The sequence below is a fragment of the Stegostoma tigrinum genome, chromosome 6 (genome assembly GCF_030684315.1).
Source record: "Stegostoma tigrinum isolate sSteTig4 chromosome 6, sSteTig4.hap1, whole genome shotgun sequence".
Classification (NCBI taxonomy): Eukaryota; Metazoa; Chordata; class Chondrichthyes; order Orectolobiformes; family Stegostomatidae; genus Stegostoma; species Stegostoma tigrinum.
This window is the reverse complement of record NC_081359.1, coordinates 15,109,580-15,129,685: the sequence shown is the minus strand read 5'-3', so window position 1 is coordinate 15,129,685 and position 20,106 is coordinate 15,109,580. Positions and strand designations below refer to the sequence as shown.

At 43.4% G+C, this 20,106-nt stretch overlaps 1 protein-coding gene across 2 annotated transcripts in view; it reads left to right on the top strand.

Annotated features, from left to right (window-relative positions):
- The window catches only part of gramd1c (GRAM domain containing 1c), a 58,143-nt gene that overhangs the window by 28,435 nt on the left and 9,602 nt on the right, over positions 1-20,106 (top strand). For both annotated transcript variants that reach the window (XM_048532334.2, XM_048532333.2), the window contains exons 7-11: positions 927-1,069; positions 8,162-8,265; positions 9,703-9,864; positions 11,388-11,466; positions 12,607-12,726. In XM_048532334.2, the coding sequence (XP_048388291.2) occupies positions 927-1,069; positions 8,162-8,265; positions 9,703-9,864; positions 11,388-11,466; positions 12,607-12,726 (608 nt within the window). The remainder of the gene's footprint in view (positions 1-926; positions 1,070-8,161; positions 8,266-9,702; positions 9,865-11,387; positions 11,467-12,606; positions 12,727-20,106) is intronic.

Below are 20,106 nucleotides of genomic sequence, written 5' to 3'. Positions count from 1 at the left end.
CTCTCCTCTCCGCTAGTAAAAGATACCATGGCAACACCATTTGAAGAAGAACAAGATCATTCCTCCTGTGTCCTGACCAATATCTTAACAGTTAATCTGGTCATTCTACCATTGCTGTGTTTGTTAGAAGCATATGGGATACTGAATATCCCTAGAATAGCAACAGTGTCACTTACTGCAATTTTTTTTTTTGAATGCAAAACTCTTTTGGAGGCACTGAAGTCATGAAAGACTCACCCAATCAGCGCAAGTTCTTGCTATTCTTTCAAAAATACTTTGAGCAATCTATTTAATTGTCTAATAAAAGAAATGTTCTACAGATACTGGAAATCTGAGATAAAAAGAAAGTGCTAGAGAAACTTAGCAGGTCTGGCTATGCCTGTGGGGAGAGATGCAGAGTTAAAAGTTCAAGCCCACTCCTTCAGAAATAAAAGGAGCTGGGAGGATAGCAAGAACTGCACATGCTGGAGTCAGAGTCAACATGGTGTGCAGCTGGAGGAACACCGGTCGGGCAGAAGTCCTGAAGAAGGGTCCTGACTCGCAATGTCAACTTTCCTGTTCCTCTGCTGCCTGATCTGCTGTGTTCCCCCAGCTCCACACTGTGCTGGAAGGAGCTGGGAAAATGTGGTTTTCGTGCTGTTCAGAGTGGAGGAGAAACAAGTAGAAAATATTGCAAGAGTGTTCTGATCAAAAAGGTAATGGTGATGAAGAAATGATTAGAGATGTAAAATGGATATAAATGATGGATGTGAAAAGGAGAAAGTCGTGCTGCCCTGCTTAATTTGTCGATGCCCTCAGAAATTGGTCAAACGTGGCTTTTCCTTTTGAAGAATTTGTTGTTGGGTGTTGTCTCTGACCTGCAGTTAGATGGACTTTGTCCACCTGATAGCCAAACAATAACTAACGGAGAAATTTCTGTGTTTTAGACATTGTGTAAAGAGAACCAGAATGCACAGCACTACCTGGTTGATGCAGAAGTGACCACACATGATGTGCCTTACCATGACTATTTTTATACGCACAACAGATACTGCATCATTCAGACATCAAAGCGGAAATGCAGACTAAGGTAATGTAAAGTTTTTTTTTGTAAAACTTGTAGAGGGTACCATCTTAAACCAAAGTCCATATAGTGTTTTACAAATGCAACAGTTTATTGCTTCCAAATCCCTGTTTTATATAATCAACTTGATTGCAGAAAAAAACCCTTTTTCCCCCCCCCCCCCCAGAACATGTGAATTCAGATTTTTATCTGAATTGTCTACATTAGGCCAGCATGGGATATCTGTTGAAGGATGAGCAGGAGCAATTGATTTAAATTAACTGAATTAAAGCACAGTAGAGTCAGTGATAGTAAGAACTGCTGCTGCTGGAGTCTGAGATAACAAGGTGTAGAGCTGGAGGAACACCAGTAGGCCAGGTGGCATCAGAGGAGCAGGAAAGTTGATGTTTAAGGGGTCTGATTCGAAATCTCAGCTTTCCTGTTCCTCTGATGCTGTCTGGCCTAAAGGAGAGTCAACGTTGTTCCTTCACTAAGGTCCTTGAAGTGCAGTAAATTTTTCACTGAGTTTTGGGGAGCAAGTGGAAGTGATAACTGGGCCCTGCTTACCTTTTTATTTTTTTGCTCAGTGAATTGTTTGGGATTCACCAGTTCTGGTGGGTCCTTTTTTAATCAGTGATGAGGACGGAGGAAGAAATTCCCTGGCAGGTCACCATTGCCCTGTTGTGATTTGCATGTGGTGGATGGCTAGGAATGGCCTGCCTAATGAGACCAGAAAGTCTGTGGTAGGCCACACCTCCTTGTCTTCCTGTCTTTCCCATTACTAATTACATTGCTTTATGGGATGGTGTAAGGAAGAAACTTCCAGTCCTTTGTTTGGGAGAACCTGAGGCAATTATTACTGCTGCTTCCACTAAACAAATACAATATCAACTTCAAAAATTAGGACGTTTTCTAAAATTAGTGATTACCTCCTGAAGAAGAGCCTCCATTTCCTACTCCTGTTGATTTGTTAGTGTCCTGCAGCTGTAAACCAGACCAAATTCCTGCTGTTGCCTGAAATATTAATTCAGAATATCATTGGCTGGACATAGATCTGTATTTTGGATTTGTTAGAATGACCACTTAGAAGATTTGGCTGGCAGTAACAGGGGAAAATTTTTCTTTTGTGAAGAGTGCAGGCTGTTCAATTGAAGGCATGAATTGAACAGTGGTTTCAGAGTGGTTATACCAACTTTTTTTTTGTGGATGCAGTAAGAGAGTGAGTTTGTTTGGAGTAACAATCACCTTTTTTTTTTTGCCTGCTCCTTTTCTTTGTCCCCTGTGAAACCCCCTCACCAAAGTTTGTTATAAACCCAATGGAAACCAGTTCACCCCAAGTGGAGACTTCCTAAAGGTGACTTTAAAATTTATAATGTTGTCTCCAGAAAAGCAAGAATCAGCTAGCCGTGACTGGACCAGGAAAACACATCACTACCAAGAGCTGTGTGCAAAATGACTTCTGCTTCAGAATATTAGTTGGACAATATTTCTGACTGCAAGGGTAACATCAAAGTATTGGCCTATGGCGAGATTTGTAGTTGAATTTGAAGTCTGATTCCTATTTTGATATTGGGAGCATCTTTTCTGCATTTGCCAAGTGATGACCAGTTTCTCAACAGGGAGCAGTGAGTTACCAATTAAGGGGAATTATAGCTTGTTAAATGCCTCATTAATATTCAGCTCCCTATCTTGACCAAACGCACCAAATAAGCCAGACAGTGAGAATTCTCACCCACAGTAGTCAAAAACCTTCTCCAGGCACCAACATCTCTGGGTATGGTCCATGGGCACTGGTCATATGCACCTGGCATCTGCCATGCCCCAGCCTTCAAGTACCCTCATGACACACCTCCAATCCATTTGCACTGCACTTCATTGTAATGCTGCAGCAAGAAAACAGTATCTTCAAGGGCTTGCACCCAGCTCATAAATTGGACCAGGTTGTATCGCCAGGATCATCATTTGCAGTCATAGCTAAGCTCAGAGCGAATGGGCTCTTTGTGCTCAGTGTCCACGCCTTGATGTTTTACACCTTTTTTCTCCCTTAGCCAGATGTACTAGGCTCATATTACTGCTCTGTAGATGTGCTGTTTAGTGCAGACACGAAGCCTGAAGCCTGCCATTGTTGTCAGCAGGCCTAAGTGAGGAGGAAGGAGAGAGCCTTTGCGCAGGAAGTCCCAGCACAGTAAGTTATGAACAGTCTTTCATTGCCAGGGGCTTGGATATAGTCACTGGGGTGGTCAGAATTAGGGTTATCCCCTGACGAGGAGTGAGGAGCTGAATGCCTGGCAGCCCATGACTTGACGCTTTCTGCACTATTTTCCTCCTGGAATGAGAGAGGCAGGTATTACTGACCTTGAAAGTGGGTAACACATCTCTTTCACTTTTGGTACGGAACGTCCTAAAGGAGTGACTCGGTGCAGAGGACATGCTGGGTTAGTGATGCCACCAGCCCCCTCTGTGAAAAATGTTGCAAGCATTAATGAGAGAGGTAGAGATTAGGTCTTGATGGGAAGTGGGAAAGGTAGCAGAGAGATGGTGGAACTTATGTTGGGGTAGTGGAGAAGGTCACTGATCTTCTAAATTGCTGGGAATTCCTTCAATTGACAGAGCTAGTGGCAAATCCCAGAGCCGGTTGATATGTTTGATGTGATGGCTTGGGAGAAGAGGAGATCACCCCATCCAATAGGAACTCCAGGTCCCTTTCCAGCAAGCAGGGCTCCAGCTTCTCTTTATAGGTCGTAGCCAGGGCAAATGAAAGAAGCCATGCAGGGTAGCTGCAGACTGGCAGTACTCATGTGTACACAGCAGGGCTTTTCAAGATGGGGAGGGCACGAGGAACACCTGTCTCTTCGCTGATATCTGGTCACTGGGGTGTTGATCAGGGTGTATGGTAAAATGGGGATAGAATCAAATGTGAGCAACATCATTGGAGTGAGGTAGGTCATTAATGAGGTGTGTTTCAAAGGATATTGCAAGAAATCCCACTGCCTCTTGACCGGAGAATCCTTCAACAAAAGTTCAAAGAACCTCAGCAAAAAAAAAGCATGATTCAGCCCATTGCATCCTCTCCTCAGAGAGGGTGTTTTATTTTTCAGGACTCTGATTTGTATAATTTTGGATGGTTTTTAAACCTTTTTGGGTAATGATAGCTACATGTTGATTAACTTTTTATTTGCAAAATAAGCTCATCCCCCTTGTGTAAGGAACCTGCTGATTTACATTTTTGCTACACAGAGTTTGAATATTTGCAAATAGGGCATGTATACTAAAGGTAAATACATTACCTTGATCTCTCAATGGGGATCTGATTCACATAGAGCACCAGCTAGAGCATTGTACACTGGCTACTTGCAACTAATGTGTCATTTGTATGTGACATTTGCTGTGCAGTTCACTCCTGTGTTGGCTTGCAAGAACAATCCCACTAACATTTGTAAACGGCTTCTGTTATTTAATTTAGTTTAGCATATTAGTAACATCACGTTCCTTTTATGATAGCAAGCTAATAAGATGTTTCCTATAAATCAGACTCCACATTGCCTGACTTAATTTTTTGAAAAGTTTCCTCAAAATCAAACTGCAGGCGCACAATTATTAGGTGTTATGTATAATTCATTCATAAAGTCAGGAGGTATGGGATACAGGGTGATTTTAGCTGTCTGGATTCAGAATTGGTTGGCTGACAGAGGCAGAGAGCGGTTGTAGATGGTAAGTATTCTGCCTGGAGGTCAGTGCTGAGTGGTGTCCCACAGGGCTCTGTTCTTGGGCCTCTGCTGTTTGTGGGTTTCTATAAATGACTTGGATGAGGAGGTTGAGGGGTGGGTTAGTATGTTTGCTGATGACACAAAGGTTGGAGGTGCCATCGATAGTATCGAGGGCTATTGCTGGCTTCAGCGAGACATTCACAGTATGCAGAGCTGGGCTGAGAAATGGCAGATGGAGTTCAACCCTGGATAAATGTGAGGTGGTGCATTTTGGAAGGTCGAACTTAAATGCTGAATATAGGATTAAAGGCAGGGTTCTCGGCAGTTTGGAGGAACAGCAGGATCTTGGTGTTCAAGTGCATAGCTCCCTCAAAGTTGCCACCCAGGTGGATAAGGTTGTTAAGAAAGCATATGGTGTTTTGGCTTTCGTTAACAGGGGGATCAAGTTTACGAGCCGCGAGGTTATGCTGCAGCTCTACAAAACCCTGGTGAGACCACACTTGGAATATTGTGTCTAGTTCTGGTCGCCGTATTATAGGAAAGATGTGGAGGCTTTGGAGAGGGTGGAAAGGAGGTTGACCAGGATGCTGCTCGGACTGGAGGGCTTGTCTTACAAGGAGAGGTTAACTGAGCTCGGACTTTTCTCTCTGGAGAGAAGGAGGAAGAGAGGTGACCTGATCGGGGTGTACGAGGTCATGAGAGGCATGGATAGAGTCGATAGCCAGAGACTTTTCCCCAGGGCAGGATTGACTGCCACGAGGGGTTATAGTTTTAAGGTGTTAGGAGGAAGGTATAGAGGAGAGGTCAGAGGGAGGTTCTTGACCCAGAGAGTTGTGAGCGCATGGAATAGTTTGCTAGTGGTAGTCATGGAAGCACAGTCATTAATGACATTTAAGTGACTGCTGGACATGCACATGGACAGCAGTGAGTTGAGGGGAATGTAGGTTAGGTTATTTTATTTTTTGGATTAGGATTATTCCACGGCACAACACCGTGGGCCGAAGGGCCTGTACTGTTCTGTATTTTTCTATGTTCTATGAGCAGCTTTGCAATACCAAGGTTGAAACAGCTATTTCAATAGATAACCAATAATTATTGGCCAGAAGTGACTGGTTCTGACAGTCTGTTGCCAGTATTATTGTTAGATTAGTGAATTTTATGGAAACTCAGTGCCAGATTCCCTGTGAAGGGAGAATCGTTTTATCTTAATTAATTCTTGACCTACTCATTTCACTTGAGCATTATGTTGAGCAACCATTCTTTTTTTTGTAAAATGAATGGAATTCATTTGTAACTGAAGTGCACTAATTTTTAAAACATTATCTGACCTTTTTAAACTTTTGCCATGCACCCAAGCAAATTCCCAGCAACACCTCCAGAAAGGGACCGACCGGAAAGATGATCATTCTGTTTTAACCAGTGTCATCATTGGGTGAACTCCTAAATGTGTCCTTGGCCTTTGGTACTTTTACAGTATGGCTTAAAACCTAGATATTTTAGAAATGCCATTCTTTAAGTTTTCTTATTTTTGAGATACATCTTGTGTTTCTGAAACTTTTATTTCAGCAGCTAGGAGATTGTTAAGACTTTGTAGTCTTTACTACGTCCAGTGTAATTTCTTCATTGTATAAAGTAGAGTGAATAACGTGCCAGCTTATGCAAATGTAAAGTATGATGTTATGAATGGCTTTAAAGGGGCCTTGTGGCTGGCTTGTTTTGAGATGATGGATCTTTTCTTAATCTACCTCACAATGATAGACAAATGCCTTCCATGGTGCTCCGTAGTACTATCTTCTTATTGCTCCCTCTACATATTTTTGAACTAAACCCAGTATTCTGTTTTGCCCTGTGGCTTCCTTTAACCTGCAAAATGCCTGGACTGGTCTTGTTGAACCGAATATCTGAAACTCTTCCTGCAGCACATTCTCTCAAAGTTACACATTAATGTGAGGTCGGGCATAATCCTGAGATTACAACTCTGGATGTCATTCTTCTCAACTTGGATCCTATCACCTTCCCAAGACCAATGCTACTCCTGCCTTCATTTTCCAAATCGCTCATGCACTATTACCTCTGGTTGCTGCCTCTCCTCTTTCAGTTTATTTTTTAAATCCACTCCCTGATGCCAGGGCAAAAAAAAGGCATGATGGAAGAAACATTTTATTTCAGGACTCAATCTTGGGTACAGAAAAGCTGCCGATGTGTCTGCAACCCTAAACTTTATCCTGAAACATACAATACAGTGTAAAACTCAAAGCGGAAAGTTATGTTGAGAAGTTATTGAACTGAAATGTTAACTCTGTTTCTTTCTGCTTGAGTGTTGCCCCCTACCTGCTGATTACTTCCATCATTTTCTGAGTTTTTTAATTTCCAATTTCTAACACCTGTAGTAAGCTACATTTTCCACAGGTTTCCATTATGTATGGCATCAAGTGTTTAGTAAAAGGGAGATTATCACTGGCAGGATTAGTGGTCAAAATGCTTAAACTATTTGTGAAACTCTTTGCGAACCCATCTCAAACTGTCATAAGCAATGGGATGATGCTGTGGCTTTAAAAAGTGTTTTTTTTTTGTCCTGGTTTCTTTTGTTGGGGGGGGGGTGTGGGGAAACAGGTGGTGAGCAATCTGAGAAGGTATGCAACTTGCAAAGTCTTGGGTGTACTTTCTTTTTTAAAACGTTGGAACAATAGAAGCAGCCTCAGTGGGTCTATAAAACTAGCATAACAAAGTGTGAAGCTGGATGAACACAACAGGCCAAGCAGCATCTTAGGAGCACAAAAGCTGACGTTTCAACAAAACTAGGGATCTTTAGTTTAGCATTCATTATTTTGTTGAAGTCCCAGCAGGGCTGGAAAGCTGTAAATCGCTCTCATTTTCACTCCAAATTGTCTTTTGATGTTCTTTCCTCCTGGATTGGAGAACTGCATGTGAGACAGCCTGATTTTTGAATTTGCCTTTTTTTTTTAGCAAAGGCGTATTTATGGGATGTTACTATATTAGAACAGGTACTGATTAGTTCTAAAATAATCTATTATTATGTTAAGTTTTACAATAGAGTTGTTATTTCAAGTTCCTCTTTCTTTTGTTGTATTTTAACTAGAGTGTTTGAATAAATAGTATTACGCTGAATGTCGAGTAGTTTGACCAATCAAATTGCATATGGAACACAGCACCTCATGTTTGCCTTTTTAAAATAAGAAAACATTTAGAGTCTAAATTACCTTTTTAATATATTTTTGAGGGGGTCTGATCCATAACAGTAGGAAGTGTGCAAAGGTACATTGTTTCCCATTAGAGTTAGATGCCAATCAATTTGTCAAATGAAGTACTTTTATAGACTTGACATTATTTGACTTAATGTTCCATTTGTTTATCAATAATTTTCCATCAAGTACTTCTTCCTTTATTGCAGAGTTTCGACAGATGTGTGCTACAGAAAACAACCATGGGGTTTGGTGAAGTCTTTCATACAGAAAAACTCATGGAGTGGATTGGAAGATTACTTCAAGCACTTAGGTTTCTGCTAAATTTTAAGTGTTTGATATATTAGTAGGTGTAAAGTACATCCAATGGCAAAGTGGAATCACTAGAACGTACTTGATCCGGAAGGAAAAATACATGGCTTACATTAGTGCCTTTTAGTGGGTAGCTATACAAATGAGTGAGATGTTGAATTATGTAGATCGGAAGGTGGAAGTTCAGTTCTTAATTCATTCTGACTTAATTGATCTGAGTCAGGACAATAGTTGGTCTTGGGATTACAGACTATTCTTGAAGAAATCAGTGCAGACTTCATTTCTGATTCCAGCACCACCAAATCTTGCATTTCTCTGTTCCTGATTGTATTGCATTAACTCCTGCTGGGGTGCACATTTGTTCAAAAATGACAACTTGAAATTATCGTGCACTTCATTGCACGCAAAAAGCTAAAATCTACAATGTGAGTATCAATGAAAAATACTTCCCATGCTGACGCGTGGAAGATATCTGTCAGGTGTCCAAAAGTTTGGTCAAAGATGTAAACTTCAAGGATTGTCTTAAAGGCGGAGAGAGAAGGAGACCGGGAGCTTTAGAGCCAGAATTCCAGACCTGTGGATGCTGGCAGCTGAGAAGGTTTGAGTTATAAGGAGAGGCTGGATGGGTTGGGAGTTTTTTTTTTCCACCTGAAGCATAGGAGGTTGAAGGGTGACCTCAGGTTTGTAAAATTATAAAGGGGGCATAGATAAAGTGAAGGGCAAGTCTCTTTTCCTTAGGGTGGGGGATTTCAAGACTAAGGGGCTTATTTTTAAAGTGAGAGGAGAAAGATTTATAGAAAATATGTTGGGGGGGGGCAATTTTTTTTAAAAAAAAAAGTGTGGTTCATATGTGGAATGAAATTGTAGAGGAAGTGGTGGATGTGGGTACAATTACCAGTGTTTAAAAGGTATTTAGATAAGTACATGAGTAAGAAATGTTTGAAAGGATATAGGTCAAATGCAGGCACGTGGGACTAGCTTAGCTTGGGATTGTGGTCAGAAAGGTAAATTGGGTAGTCAAAAATTTTGTCAGACTAGGATCAAGAAAGCAGCTTTGCTTTCTATTGTTTCTAGACTCCAATTGGAAAAGGTTGGCTATTTGCATGTAAATTATTTGTCAGGAATAGTTTTATCTTCATAATTACTCTGCTTGGTACTCCTTGTATTTTACCACTCTTTTAAACTTGCTGATTGTGAGATGAATGTGTGAGTGAGGCGAATGTGTTAATTAGAGCCGGACTGTTTCTCATCTAGCCTGCCAGCTGCCCATGTAGAGATTGAAGTTCAGTGATGCACCTTTAAACAACCAGATATTCTATGCCTACGCTGTATTGCTGCAGATGAGTTGTTTTGTTTTTCGCTTTTTTTATTATTAAGGCGATGAAAAGTAATTCGGAGAAAGGTGACTTCAACTTTACAGAATGTCTTGTTGTCGCAGAATCAGACTTGTTGATTGAAGAAGCAACGCACAATCCAATCTCTGCAGAATTGGGCCAGTCTGGGTTTCGGAGACGCCGGCGAGCTTTCAGCCGGAGCTATACGGATCAGCTTCCCAGCTTAGCTCCTCGTCCGGATGTGGATGCGAGAGAAAAGTACCCAGGTAATGTATTTTAGTTTGACTGTTGGGTTACATCAGGTTTGGATAAAGATGATCGATGTTTCGGTGTAAATTTCAACACGTGTGAATCAGCTACAGGGGTAGCCTCAAAGCGGCACTAGGGTTGACACTGAGATACTGGATGCCGAGAGGGTTTTTGAAATTTTATTCACTTGTGGAATGGGAGCATCCCTGGTTGCCCCTGAAGGTGGTGGGGAGATGCCTGTGTGTACCACTGCAGCCCATGTGCTGTGGGTTGACCCACAAACCCTGTTAGGGTGGGAGTTCAGGATTTAGATCCGGTGATAGTGAGGGAACGGTGAGATATTTCCGAGACAGGATGGGGAGTGGCTTGGAATTGAACTTTAGATGGCAGTGTTTGATATTATCTGAAGATAACGCGGCAGTCGTTGTGACAGGCTTTTCATCATTTGCTGACTGTTCAAACACACCCAACCCTGGACCAGCTGTACATTTACATAACTTGGTTTGGAGTTTCTTTAATATTAACCCACAACTGGCAGAATATAGGGACACAGGTAGGGACATATCTACAGTTAGCTCAAATTACCTATCAAAAATGCTGTGGTTGGTTGGCTCACCTGAGCTGGTTCGTTACTTCACAGAGGTATCCTAACCCTGCTGGGTAACATCGTCAGTACAGCTTCTGATGAAGTCCTGCTATGTTTTCCCACCTGGTATTTAAACTCTGGGGTCTGTTGGATTTAATGACCTTTTTTGGTTCTCCTTCGCAATGGTGTGTGTGTATATAGTGTCTAGCTCTAAGTGTTTATTCATGGCCTTCTTGGTGAAGAACCAGGCCTGTAGGAGTTCCTGTGCTTGTCGCTCTTTTGGCCTGTCCCAAGATCCTGGTGTTGCCCCAATTGAACTGGTAGTTCTCCTGAGACAAGTGAGTACCGGTCATGTCTTTCCAGGCAGGAAAACACAACAGGAGGTTTCATCGGAGGCTGCACTGATGATGTTACCTGGCACATTAATGAAATAGTGAACCAGCTCCGTGAGCCAACCAACCACAATATCCTCAACCCGAGCGACAAATCCACTCTAGTGCCTGTCAAAATACACCGGGATTTCCACACCATTCTCAACCTACATCTGCCAAGCTCAAACAGGAATCAACTCCGAGAGGGAATAAATATGGGATGTTCCTGCCAGATCAGTAGGCTGGAGGCACTTATGCACTTGATCCTACCACATGCATCCAGCACTAACAGTTAACTGACTTTTATCTCTGGATTTGGATGGAGTCGTGCTGAGGTGAGCAGGACGTGGGGAACATTCTACTGCATTCCGCTTCCTGGAGAAACCTCCCTTGGAGAGTCTGGGATAACAGGAGGCAGGCGGAAAAGTGGATCTGAGGCAGCAATTAGTCATCCTCGACCTCACTGAATGGCAGAGTGTGTTTTGAGGAGCTAACAACAACGGGCTAGGCTTTTTATATTTGGTTCTGGTGCTTTTATTGTGTGCAACTAGAGCATACTTGTTCTAATTTTGTTATCTTGCAGACAGAGGAAATAATTTGGAAAGTAAACCAGTACTCCAGAATCGGAGCCTTTCAAAGTTTGTGTTGGGCATGAGTGCAATGTGAGTACATTTTAAAAGGGTGTTCAGAGACATTTTTTGCAAGAACACCAACAAGGGTAAGATAAAGATTCCGGATCTAATTATAAACTGTTGTTAAGGCAACACCTCCAAACGTTTGTCCAAAAGTATACAATATGCATCAAATCTTAGACATTTGGGCCAAATTTAAAATAATGTCTTGAGAGAGCATGTACCAGGTGCACCTTACCTGTTTTTAATGTATTTAGCCTAATTTTTAAGCTCTGCTGTGGTGGTTCACTGTAGTCTAATAGCATGCTCATTATGAACAATAGCGCACAGAACTGGAATTGTCACGTACGCAGCAAGCCTGAACCGAGGTTGAAAAGCTGAACGTACTGTCTTTCTTGCACAACTTTTGGAATACTGCGTTCAATTCTGGTCTCCCTCCTGCAGGAAGGATGTTGTGAAACTGGAAAAGGTTCAGAAAAAATTTTACGCCAGGGTTGGAGAGTTTGAGCTACAGGGAGAGGCTGAATAGGCTGACCGTTTTCCCTGGAGCGTCAGAGGCTGAGGGGTGACCTTTTATGAAAGTTTATAAAAGGAAGGATATAGATAGGGTGAACAGCCAAAGTCTTTGCCCGGGATAGGGGAGTCCAAAACTAGAGGGCATAGATTTAAAGTGAGAGCGGAAGACTTATAAGGGACCTGAGGGGTAACTTTTTTTCATACAGAGCATGGTGTGTGTATGGAATGAGCTGCTAGAGAACGTGGTGGAGACGGGTACAATTACAATATTTAAAAGACATCTGGATGGGTATATGAATAGGAAGGGTTTATAGGGATATGGGCCAAATGCTGGCAAATGGAATCAGATTAATTTTAGGGATATCTGCTCGGTATGGACAAGTTGGACCAAAGGGTCTATTTCTGTGCTGTACAGCTGACACTCTAAGTAACATGCATTGCATTTATAAAGATTTTTTTTTAAAAGAACAGTGAATCTAGTGATCTTTGCAAGCTTATTGCAGGTAGCAAAATAATTTTTATAATTTTTAGTTTGGCAATTACATCTTGGTGCTTTAAATATTCTTCTGGTATTCCTGTAAAACTAGAAAAACAGATGTCCCAGAATTTACCCTTTGAACCCCTACAACTAACTAAATTGCTTATTTATTTCAGACTCTTTATCCTAGCTTTGTTGAATTTAGTCCTCTATTTTAAACTTCTGAACATAGAAAAAGTGGCTCAAAAAGTCCATTCGTCAAACAAAATAAGGACATCTGATAAGCTGAGTGTTGGGTAAGTGATGCTTCACTCGTTTCGGGGCGGGGGGGCGCGTGGAAAAACAAATGTATCGCAAGGACAAAGTACAAAAGAACTAAATTGTAGGTAATCTTTTAAATGGTGTTCTGTTCATGTATTAGAAAAATAACTTATTTATGTAGAGGAGAGTCCTCATGTATCATTCTGCTTCGATTCCTGAGAAGAGCAACTTTTAAGTGCAACAACTTTAAGTGAAATATAAATTTCCACAGGAACCAATTAAAAGCTGAAGTTAGATTCTCTAAGTTCTTGTTTTACAATAGAAAAAAAATTATAAACCCTGGATAAGTTGAACTAATTTACCTTGTTAACCTGTGACGTCACTAACAAATGACTTTTTAAAATGGAAAATCAAATTTTAAAAGAAACATGTGACAACCTACTCTCTCAGGATGTTTTGGGTTTTTCGCGAAGATTTGCTGGAACACTCGCTCAGCACCAGCTGCAGCTGTTGTGATTCATTCTTTATGGTAACACGTTGTGGCTTCTCCAATGTGACATTCACATTGGAACTTCAGCGCAGTATCAAATCTACAAGCGCCAGCAACTTGGAGACGGGTAGGATGATGCAAATGCTAAGGAAGGTACAGGGAGAGGCAGCGAGCCCCATTTCTTTGGGAATGCAGAGGTAGAGGCCCTCAACCAAGGAGAGGTGCTGGAGATTGCAACAAAGGCACAGGAGAGGCCTGAAATTGAGGGGGTGCTGGGGAAACACGGTTGCAAGGAGAACATAAGGAGAAGCTGAGAGTGGCATTTTTGATTAGGGATAACATTACACCTATACTCAAGATATTCCTGGAAGTACATCTAGGGAAGTTATTTGGGTGGAAAAGAATTTGTGTGTACAAGGAAATTTTTTCATTCATTATGTGGATGTACCTACAAGAGAAGGAGCAAAACTTGACCAACTCTTGAATATGAAGGCAGGATTGAGGTGTCAGTGGGAGAGCACTTTGGGGCCAGTAACCATAATTCTTCTATCACTTTTAAAATAGTGAAAAGGATAGACCGGATCTAAAAGTTAAAGCTCTAAATTGGAGGAAGGCCAACTTTTACGATATTGGGCAAGAACTTTCAAAAGTTGATTTGATTGGGGCAGGAAGGGAGGGTAGATATCTGCAGGTAAAGGGACGGCTGGAAAATGGGAAGCCTTCAAAAATGTGATAACGAGAGTCCAGAGACAGTATGTTCCTGTTAGGGTGAAGGGCAAGTCCGGCAGGTGTGGGAAATGCTGGCTGACTAGAGAAATTGAGGCTTTGGTCAAGAAAAAGAAGGAAGCATATGTTAAGTAAAGAGAACAGGGATCGAGTGAATACTTTGAACAGGAGTAAGGCAGTAGGAGTAAACTTAAGAGGGAAATTAGGAGGGCAGAAGGGTCAAGAAATAGCTTTGGCAAATAGGGTTAAGGAGAATCCAGAGGGATTCTACAAATACATTAAGAGTAACTAAGGAGAGAATAGTGCCCCTTGGTGGCCTTGCTGATCTTCAATGTGTGGAACTGCAGGAGAAGGGGGGGATAATAAATGAGTATTTTGCATCAGTGTTTACAGTGGAGAAGGATACAGAAAATAGAGAACTTGGAGAAATAAACCACAACATCTCAATGTCCTTATTACAGAGATGGCAGTGCTGGATGGCTTAAAAGATGTAGAGGTGGATAAATTCCCGTGACCTCAGGTGTACACTGGAACTCTGGGAAGTGAGGGAAGAGATCGCTGGACCCCTTGCTGAGATAACAAAAACAAAGTTGCTGGAAAAGCTCAGCAGGTCTGTTAGCATCTGAAGGAGAAAACAGTTAATGTTTCTGGTCCGAAGACCCTTCCTCAGAACTTGCTGAGATATTTGTATCATCGATAGCCACAGGTGAGGTGCTAGAAGACTGGAGGTTGGGTAATGTGGTGCCACTCTTTAAGAAAGGTGGTAAGGAAAGCCAGGGAACTATAGACCGGTGAGCCTGACACTGGTGGTGGGCAAGTTGTTGGAGGGTATCCTGAGGGAAAGGATTTACATGCATTTGGAAAGACAAGGACCAATCGGGGACAGTCAGCATGGCTTTGAGTGTAGGGAAATCATGTCTCACTAACTTGATTGAGCTCTTTTGAAGAAGTAATGAAGAGGATTGATGCAGGCAGAGCAGCGGACGTGATGTTTTTCAAGGCGTTTGACACAGTCCTGTGTGGTAGACTGGTTTGCAAGGTTCGGTCAGATGGAATACAGGGAGAACTAGCCATTTGGATACAGAACTGGTTCAAAGGTAGGAGATGACAAGGTGGTGTTGGAGGTTTTCCTGTCAGACTGAAGGCCTGTGTCCAACGGTAGGCCTCCAAGGATCATTGCTTTTTGCTTAATGTTTTAACAAAGATCTGTAGCTCGGGTTGCAAATACAATCCCCACCCCCCCCCCCCCCACCCCCCATCTCTTAACAACCCACATGCAAGAAAAACAGCTGAACAAGATGACCACAGGGTGCTATGCGTTATAGTGACAGACGCCCATAACCGCCTTCCCAAATATGGATGAGAAATATCACGCCAAAAATCTTGACACTTGAACTCGACCAACCAACGATGGACCGCAACTCTCAAATAGGCCATCTGGGTCAGGCTAAACAGGACCAGGACCAAGAAGAGACTCTCAACAGGAAAAACTGATGGAACTGATGCATCACAATGACAAGAGCTAACCAGACATGTGGGTAAGAAATTTTATAAAACTGACACCTTGCAGACACCGAGAAAACTGTCCTGATACAGAGATTTAACTGTAATTAATGGACACCAACAAAACAGGCTTCCTGCCTGCGCCCAAGGCTACGCTGACGTCTAATGGACTCATGAACGAAACAGAAGTAATCTGATCAACTATAGTCCCTGCACCTGAGTAGGAGAAGCCAGGCAAATGCACTCAACACTTCAGAAAGAAAAGCCCTCGAAGGGCTATAAAGAAGAACAGGAACACCATAATCTTGCTGGCAGACAAAAGCAGCTTGGTGGCTGTAATGAACAAACTTGGACCATATTGGACAGGCACAAAAACTACTGCAGCACTTATCAGCACTTATCAGCAGAGCGAGTCATGCCCCACACCAGGGTTAGGGAACAGAGTCACCCATACACTAAAGAAATTACAACCGGCAGGTCAAATAACAAGAACAGATTACCTAAAAATGAAACCCAAAGGGTCAAACCAACCAACCATGCCCCCCAACTCCAACCGATGGATCGACCCACCCTGTACGCTCTGCACAGGAATTCCTGGAAAACATCAGGAACGTTTAAAAATCGACAATGAGGAAATGATGGTATCCTCTGACATTACAGCACTGTTCACCTCTGTGAGCATCATGCTAGCAAAGGGATACAGGCTACGTCACTGGACAATCCAAAAACGCAAACCTCCAAATGAAACCATCAGCAAGGACAACATGCTGAAACGATTAGACCTATGCCTTACCCCCACGCACACATCATCTTCAACAGCCAGGTATATGAACAAATTAATGGAACACCCATGGCTTCACCCATCTGGGGGCTCACAGCAGAATCTGTTATGCAAAGACCGGAGCGTACAGCCCTCCCCCAGACCCAGCTTAGACTATGGGTTAGATATGTGGACCATACCTTTGTGATCATTAAAGGAGCAAAGTTAGAAAAAACACACCATCTTATCAACAGCGTATTCACCGTGATCATCAGGTTCTCCAGGGAAGAAGACGACAACAATCGACTCTCATTTCTAGACATAATGGTGAAAAAACAAACCGGTGAATTCCTTACCAGCATACACAGACTACACACTCAGACCAAATCCTGAATTGCAAAAGTAACCAGCCCAGTGTGCACTGATAGAGCTGCTCAAAGACTGTTTAACTCATTGCAACACCCTGGGGGCCGTGCAAAAATGAAGAGGAACACCTATACAGAGCCTTTTGCAAACAACAGGTATCTCAACAGCTTCATCCACCAATGGATGGCAGGCAAACAAACAACACCAAGAAGACACTGTACGCCCCAATACACAGGCTACCCTACCCTATGTTAGAAACACATCAGAACTGACTACAAGATTCCTAAGACCTCTTGGAATGAGGATAGCACACAAACCAAAAGCCACACTTCGCCAGTTACTCTCCAAGATGAAAGAGCCCACACGCACAATGAGCGGGACAGATGTGATATATAAACTACCATGCAACAACTGCGAGAAACATTTACGCAAGACGGACAGGCAGGAAACTCACCACCAGGATATGTGAACACCAACTCGCAGCAAAACGGCACAACCAGCTGCTCTTCATTTCAGTACACTCCAACATAGAGGGACATCGATGTGACAGCACTAGGACAAGTGAGACAAAGACCAGCATAATAACTCCTGGACATCGCCCACTGTGACAGACCAGACTGTATAAGCTCAGAGCGGGACAGCTTCAGTGGAGGCTACACAACACTGATAATGTCACCTACAAGGGAGACGAAACGTTTGCACGAAAACCTGTCAGCTCGGCGAACCAACCAACGACTCCAACTGCTTTTGGTCATTTTATATAAATGACTTGGATTTGAACATGGGAGGTATGGTCACTGAGTTTGCAGATGACATGAAAATTGGAGGTGTAGTGGATAGTGGGTGACAAAGAAGGTTACCTCAGTGGAATGGGACCTTTGATCAGATGGGCCGAGGAGGGGCAGATGGAGCTCACCTCAGATAAGTGTGAGGTGCTGCATTATGGAAAGGCAACTCTGGGCAGGACTTATGCGCTTAATGGTGAGGTCCTGAGGAGTGTTGCTGAACAGTGGCACCTTTTTGAGGGAGGATTCAAAGCTCCTTGAAAGTGGAGTCACAAGTAGATACTATAGTGAAGAAGGTGTTTGGTATGCTTGTCTTTATTGGTCAGTGCATTGAGTATAGGAGTTGGGAGCTCATGATGTAGTTGTACAGGACATTGGTTAAGTTACTTTTGGAATACTGTATGCAGTTCTGATCCTGCTATACAAAAGATGTTGTGAGGATTGAAAGAGTTGAGGACAGATTTACGCAGATGTTGTCAGGGTTGGACGGTCTGAGTCACAGGGAGAGGCAGAATAGGCTGGGCGTGGTTTTCCCCTGGAGCATTGGAGGATGAGGGGTGAACCTTTTTTAATAGAGGTTTATAAAATCATGAGGCGTATGGATAGGATTTTGTCCATTTACTCTTTCTCAGTGGTGGTGGAGTCCGAAACTAGAGAGTATAGGTTGAAGGTGAGAGGGGAAGGATTTAAAAGGGACTTTTCTCTGAGGGTGGTGTCTGTATGGAATGAGCTCCCAGAGGAAGTGGTGGAGGCTGGTACAATTCCAACATTTAAAAGCATTTGGATGATTATATGAATAGGAAGGATTTAGCGGAATATGGACCAAATGCTGGCAAATGGGACCAGATTAATTCAGGATATCTGGTCGGCATAGACAAGTTGGACCAAAGGCTCTGTTTCTGTGCTGTACAGCTCTGACTCTATGACTCTAGTTTTCCTGTGCAACTATCCAGATGATCAAGTCAGAATTGTTTTAAATGTTTGAGTCCTTTTGGAAAAGGGAAAATTGTCTTGTTGAAATTTGAAACTTGCCGAGCAATTCCTACAGTGCTGGGCCTTCTAGGGGATCGTGGCAGACAACAGAAACTGATCGACCTTAACCAAAAGAAATTCATGTAGGAGTGTGAGATAACAAGGTTTGCAGCTGCACGAAGATGCCAGGCATTAGAGGAGCAGGAAGGCTGACGTTTCAGGTCTGGACCCTTTTCCAGAAATCCTTCAGACCCGAAACTTCAGCTTTCCAGCTCTTCTGATGCTGCTTAGCCTGCTGTGTTCATCCAGCTGTACACCACCTTGTTATCTCTGATACTCCAGCATCGGCAGTTCCTACTATCTCATTTCACAGCATACTTGATTACAGCATCCAGTCACATACAGAGGTCTAAATTATGAAGGCTCTTGCTGTATTAATGATGACTCTATGTATGTGGTATTCAAAGTTTGTTCACAGGAAAGATTAGTCCAGTGAAAGAAAGTGATCACCAGCTAAAGCTATATGGGAATGTCTGCCGTCAAGTGGAACTATCTTCACAAACTGGACAAGCTGCATTAGGTTCTACAGTGATAATGGGAACTGCAGATGCTGGAGAATCCAAGACAATAAAATGTGAGGCTGGATGAACACAGCAGGCCCAGCAGCATCTCAGGAGCACAAAAGCTGACGTTTCGGGCCTAGACCCTTCAGCAGAGAGGGGGATGGGGTGAGGGTTCTGGAATAAATAGGGGGAGGCGGACCGAAGATGGAGAGAAAAGAAGATAGGTGGAGAGGAGAGTATAGGTAGGGAGGGGATAGGTCGGTCCAGGGAAGACGGACAGGTCAAGGAGGTGGGATGAGGTTAGGAGATGGAGGTGCAGCTTGGGGTGGGAGGAAGGGATGGGTGAGAGGAAGAACAGGTTAGGGAAGCAGAGACAGGTTGGACTGGTTTTGGGATGCAGTGGGTGGAGGGGGAAGAGCTGGGCTGGTTGTGTGGTGCAGTGGGTGGGAGGGGATGAATTGGGCTGGTTTTGGGATGCAATGGGGGAAGGGGAGATTTTGAAGCTGGTGAAGTCCACATTGATAATAAAATGTGAGGCTGAATGAAAACAGCAGGCCAAGCAGCATCTCAGGAGCACAAAAGCTGACGTTTCGGGCCTAGACCCTTCATCGGAGAGGGGGATGGGGAGAGGGAACTGGAATAAATAGGGAGAGAGGGGGAGGCGGACCGAAGATGGAGAGAAAAGAAGATAGGTGGAGAGAGTATAGTTGGGGAGGTAGGGAGGGGATAGGTCAGTCCAGGGAAGACGGATAGGTCAGGGAGGTGGGATGAGGTTAGTAGGTAGATGGGGGTGCGGCTTGGGGTGGGAGGAAGGGATGGGTGAGAGGAAGAACCGGTTAGGGAGGCAGAGACAGGTTGGACTGGTTTTGGGATGCAGTGGGTGGGGGGAAGAGCTGGGCTGGTTGTGTGGTGCAGTGGGGGGGAGGGGACGAACTGGGCTGGTTTAGGGATGCAGTAGGGGAAGGGGAGATTTTGAAGCTGGTGAAGTCCACATTGATACCATTGGGCTGCAGGGTTCCCAGGCGGAATATGAGTTGCTGTTCCCGCACCTTCGGGTGGCATCATTGTGGCACTGCAGGAGGCCCATGACGGACATGTCATCTAGAGAATGGGAGGGGGAGTGGAAATGGTTTGCAACTGGGAGGTGCAGTTGTTTGTTGCGAACTGAGCGGAGGTGTTCTGCAAAGCGGTCTCCAAGCCTCCGCTTGGTTTCCCCAATGTAGAGGAAGCCACACCGGGTACAGTGGATG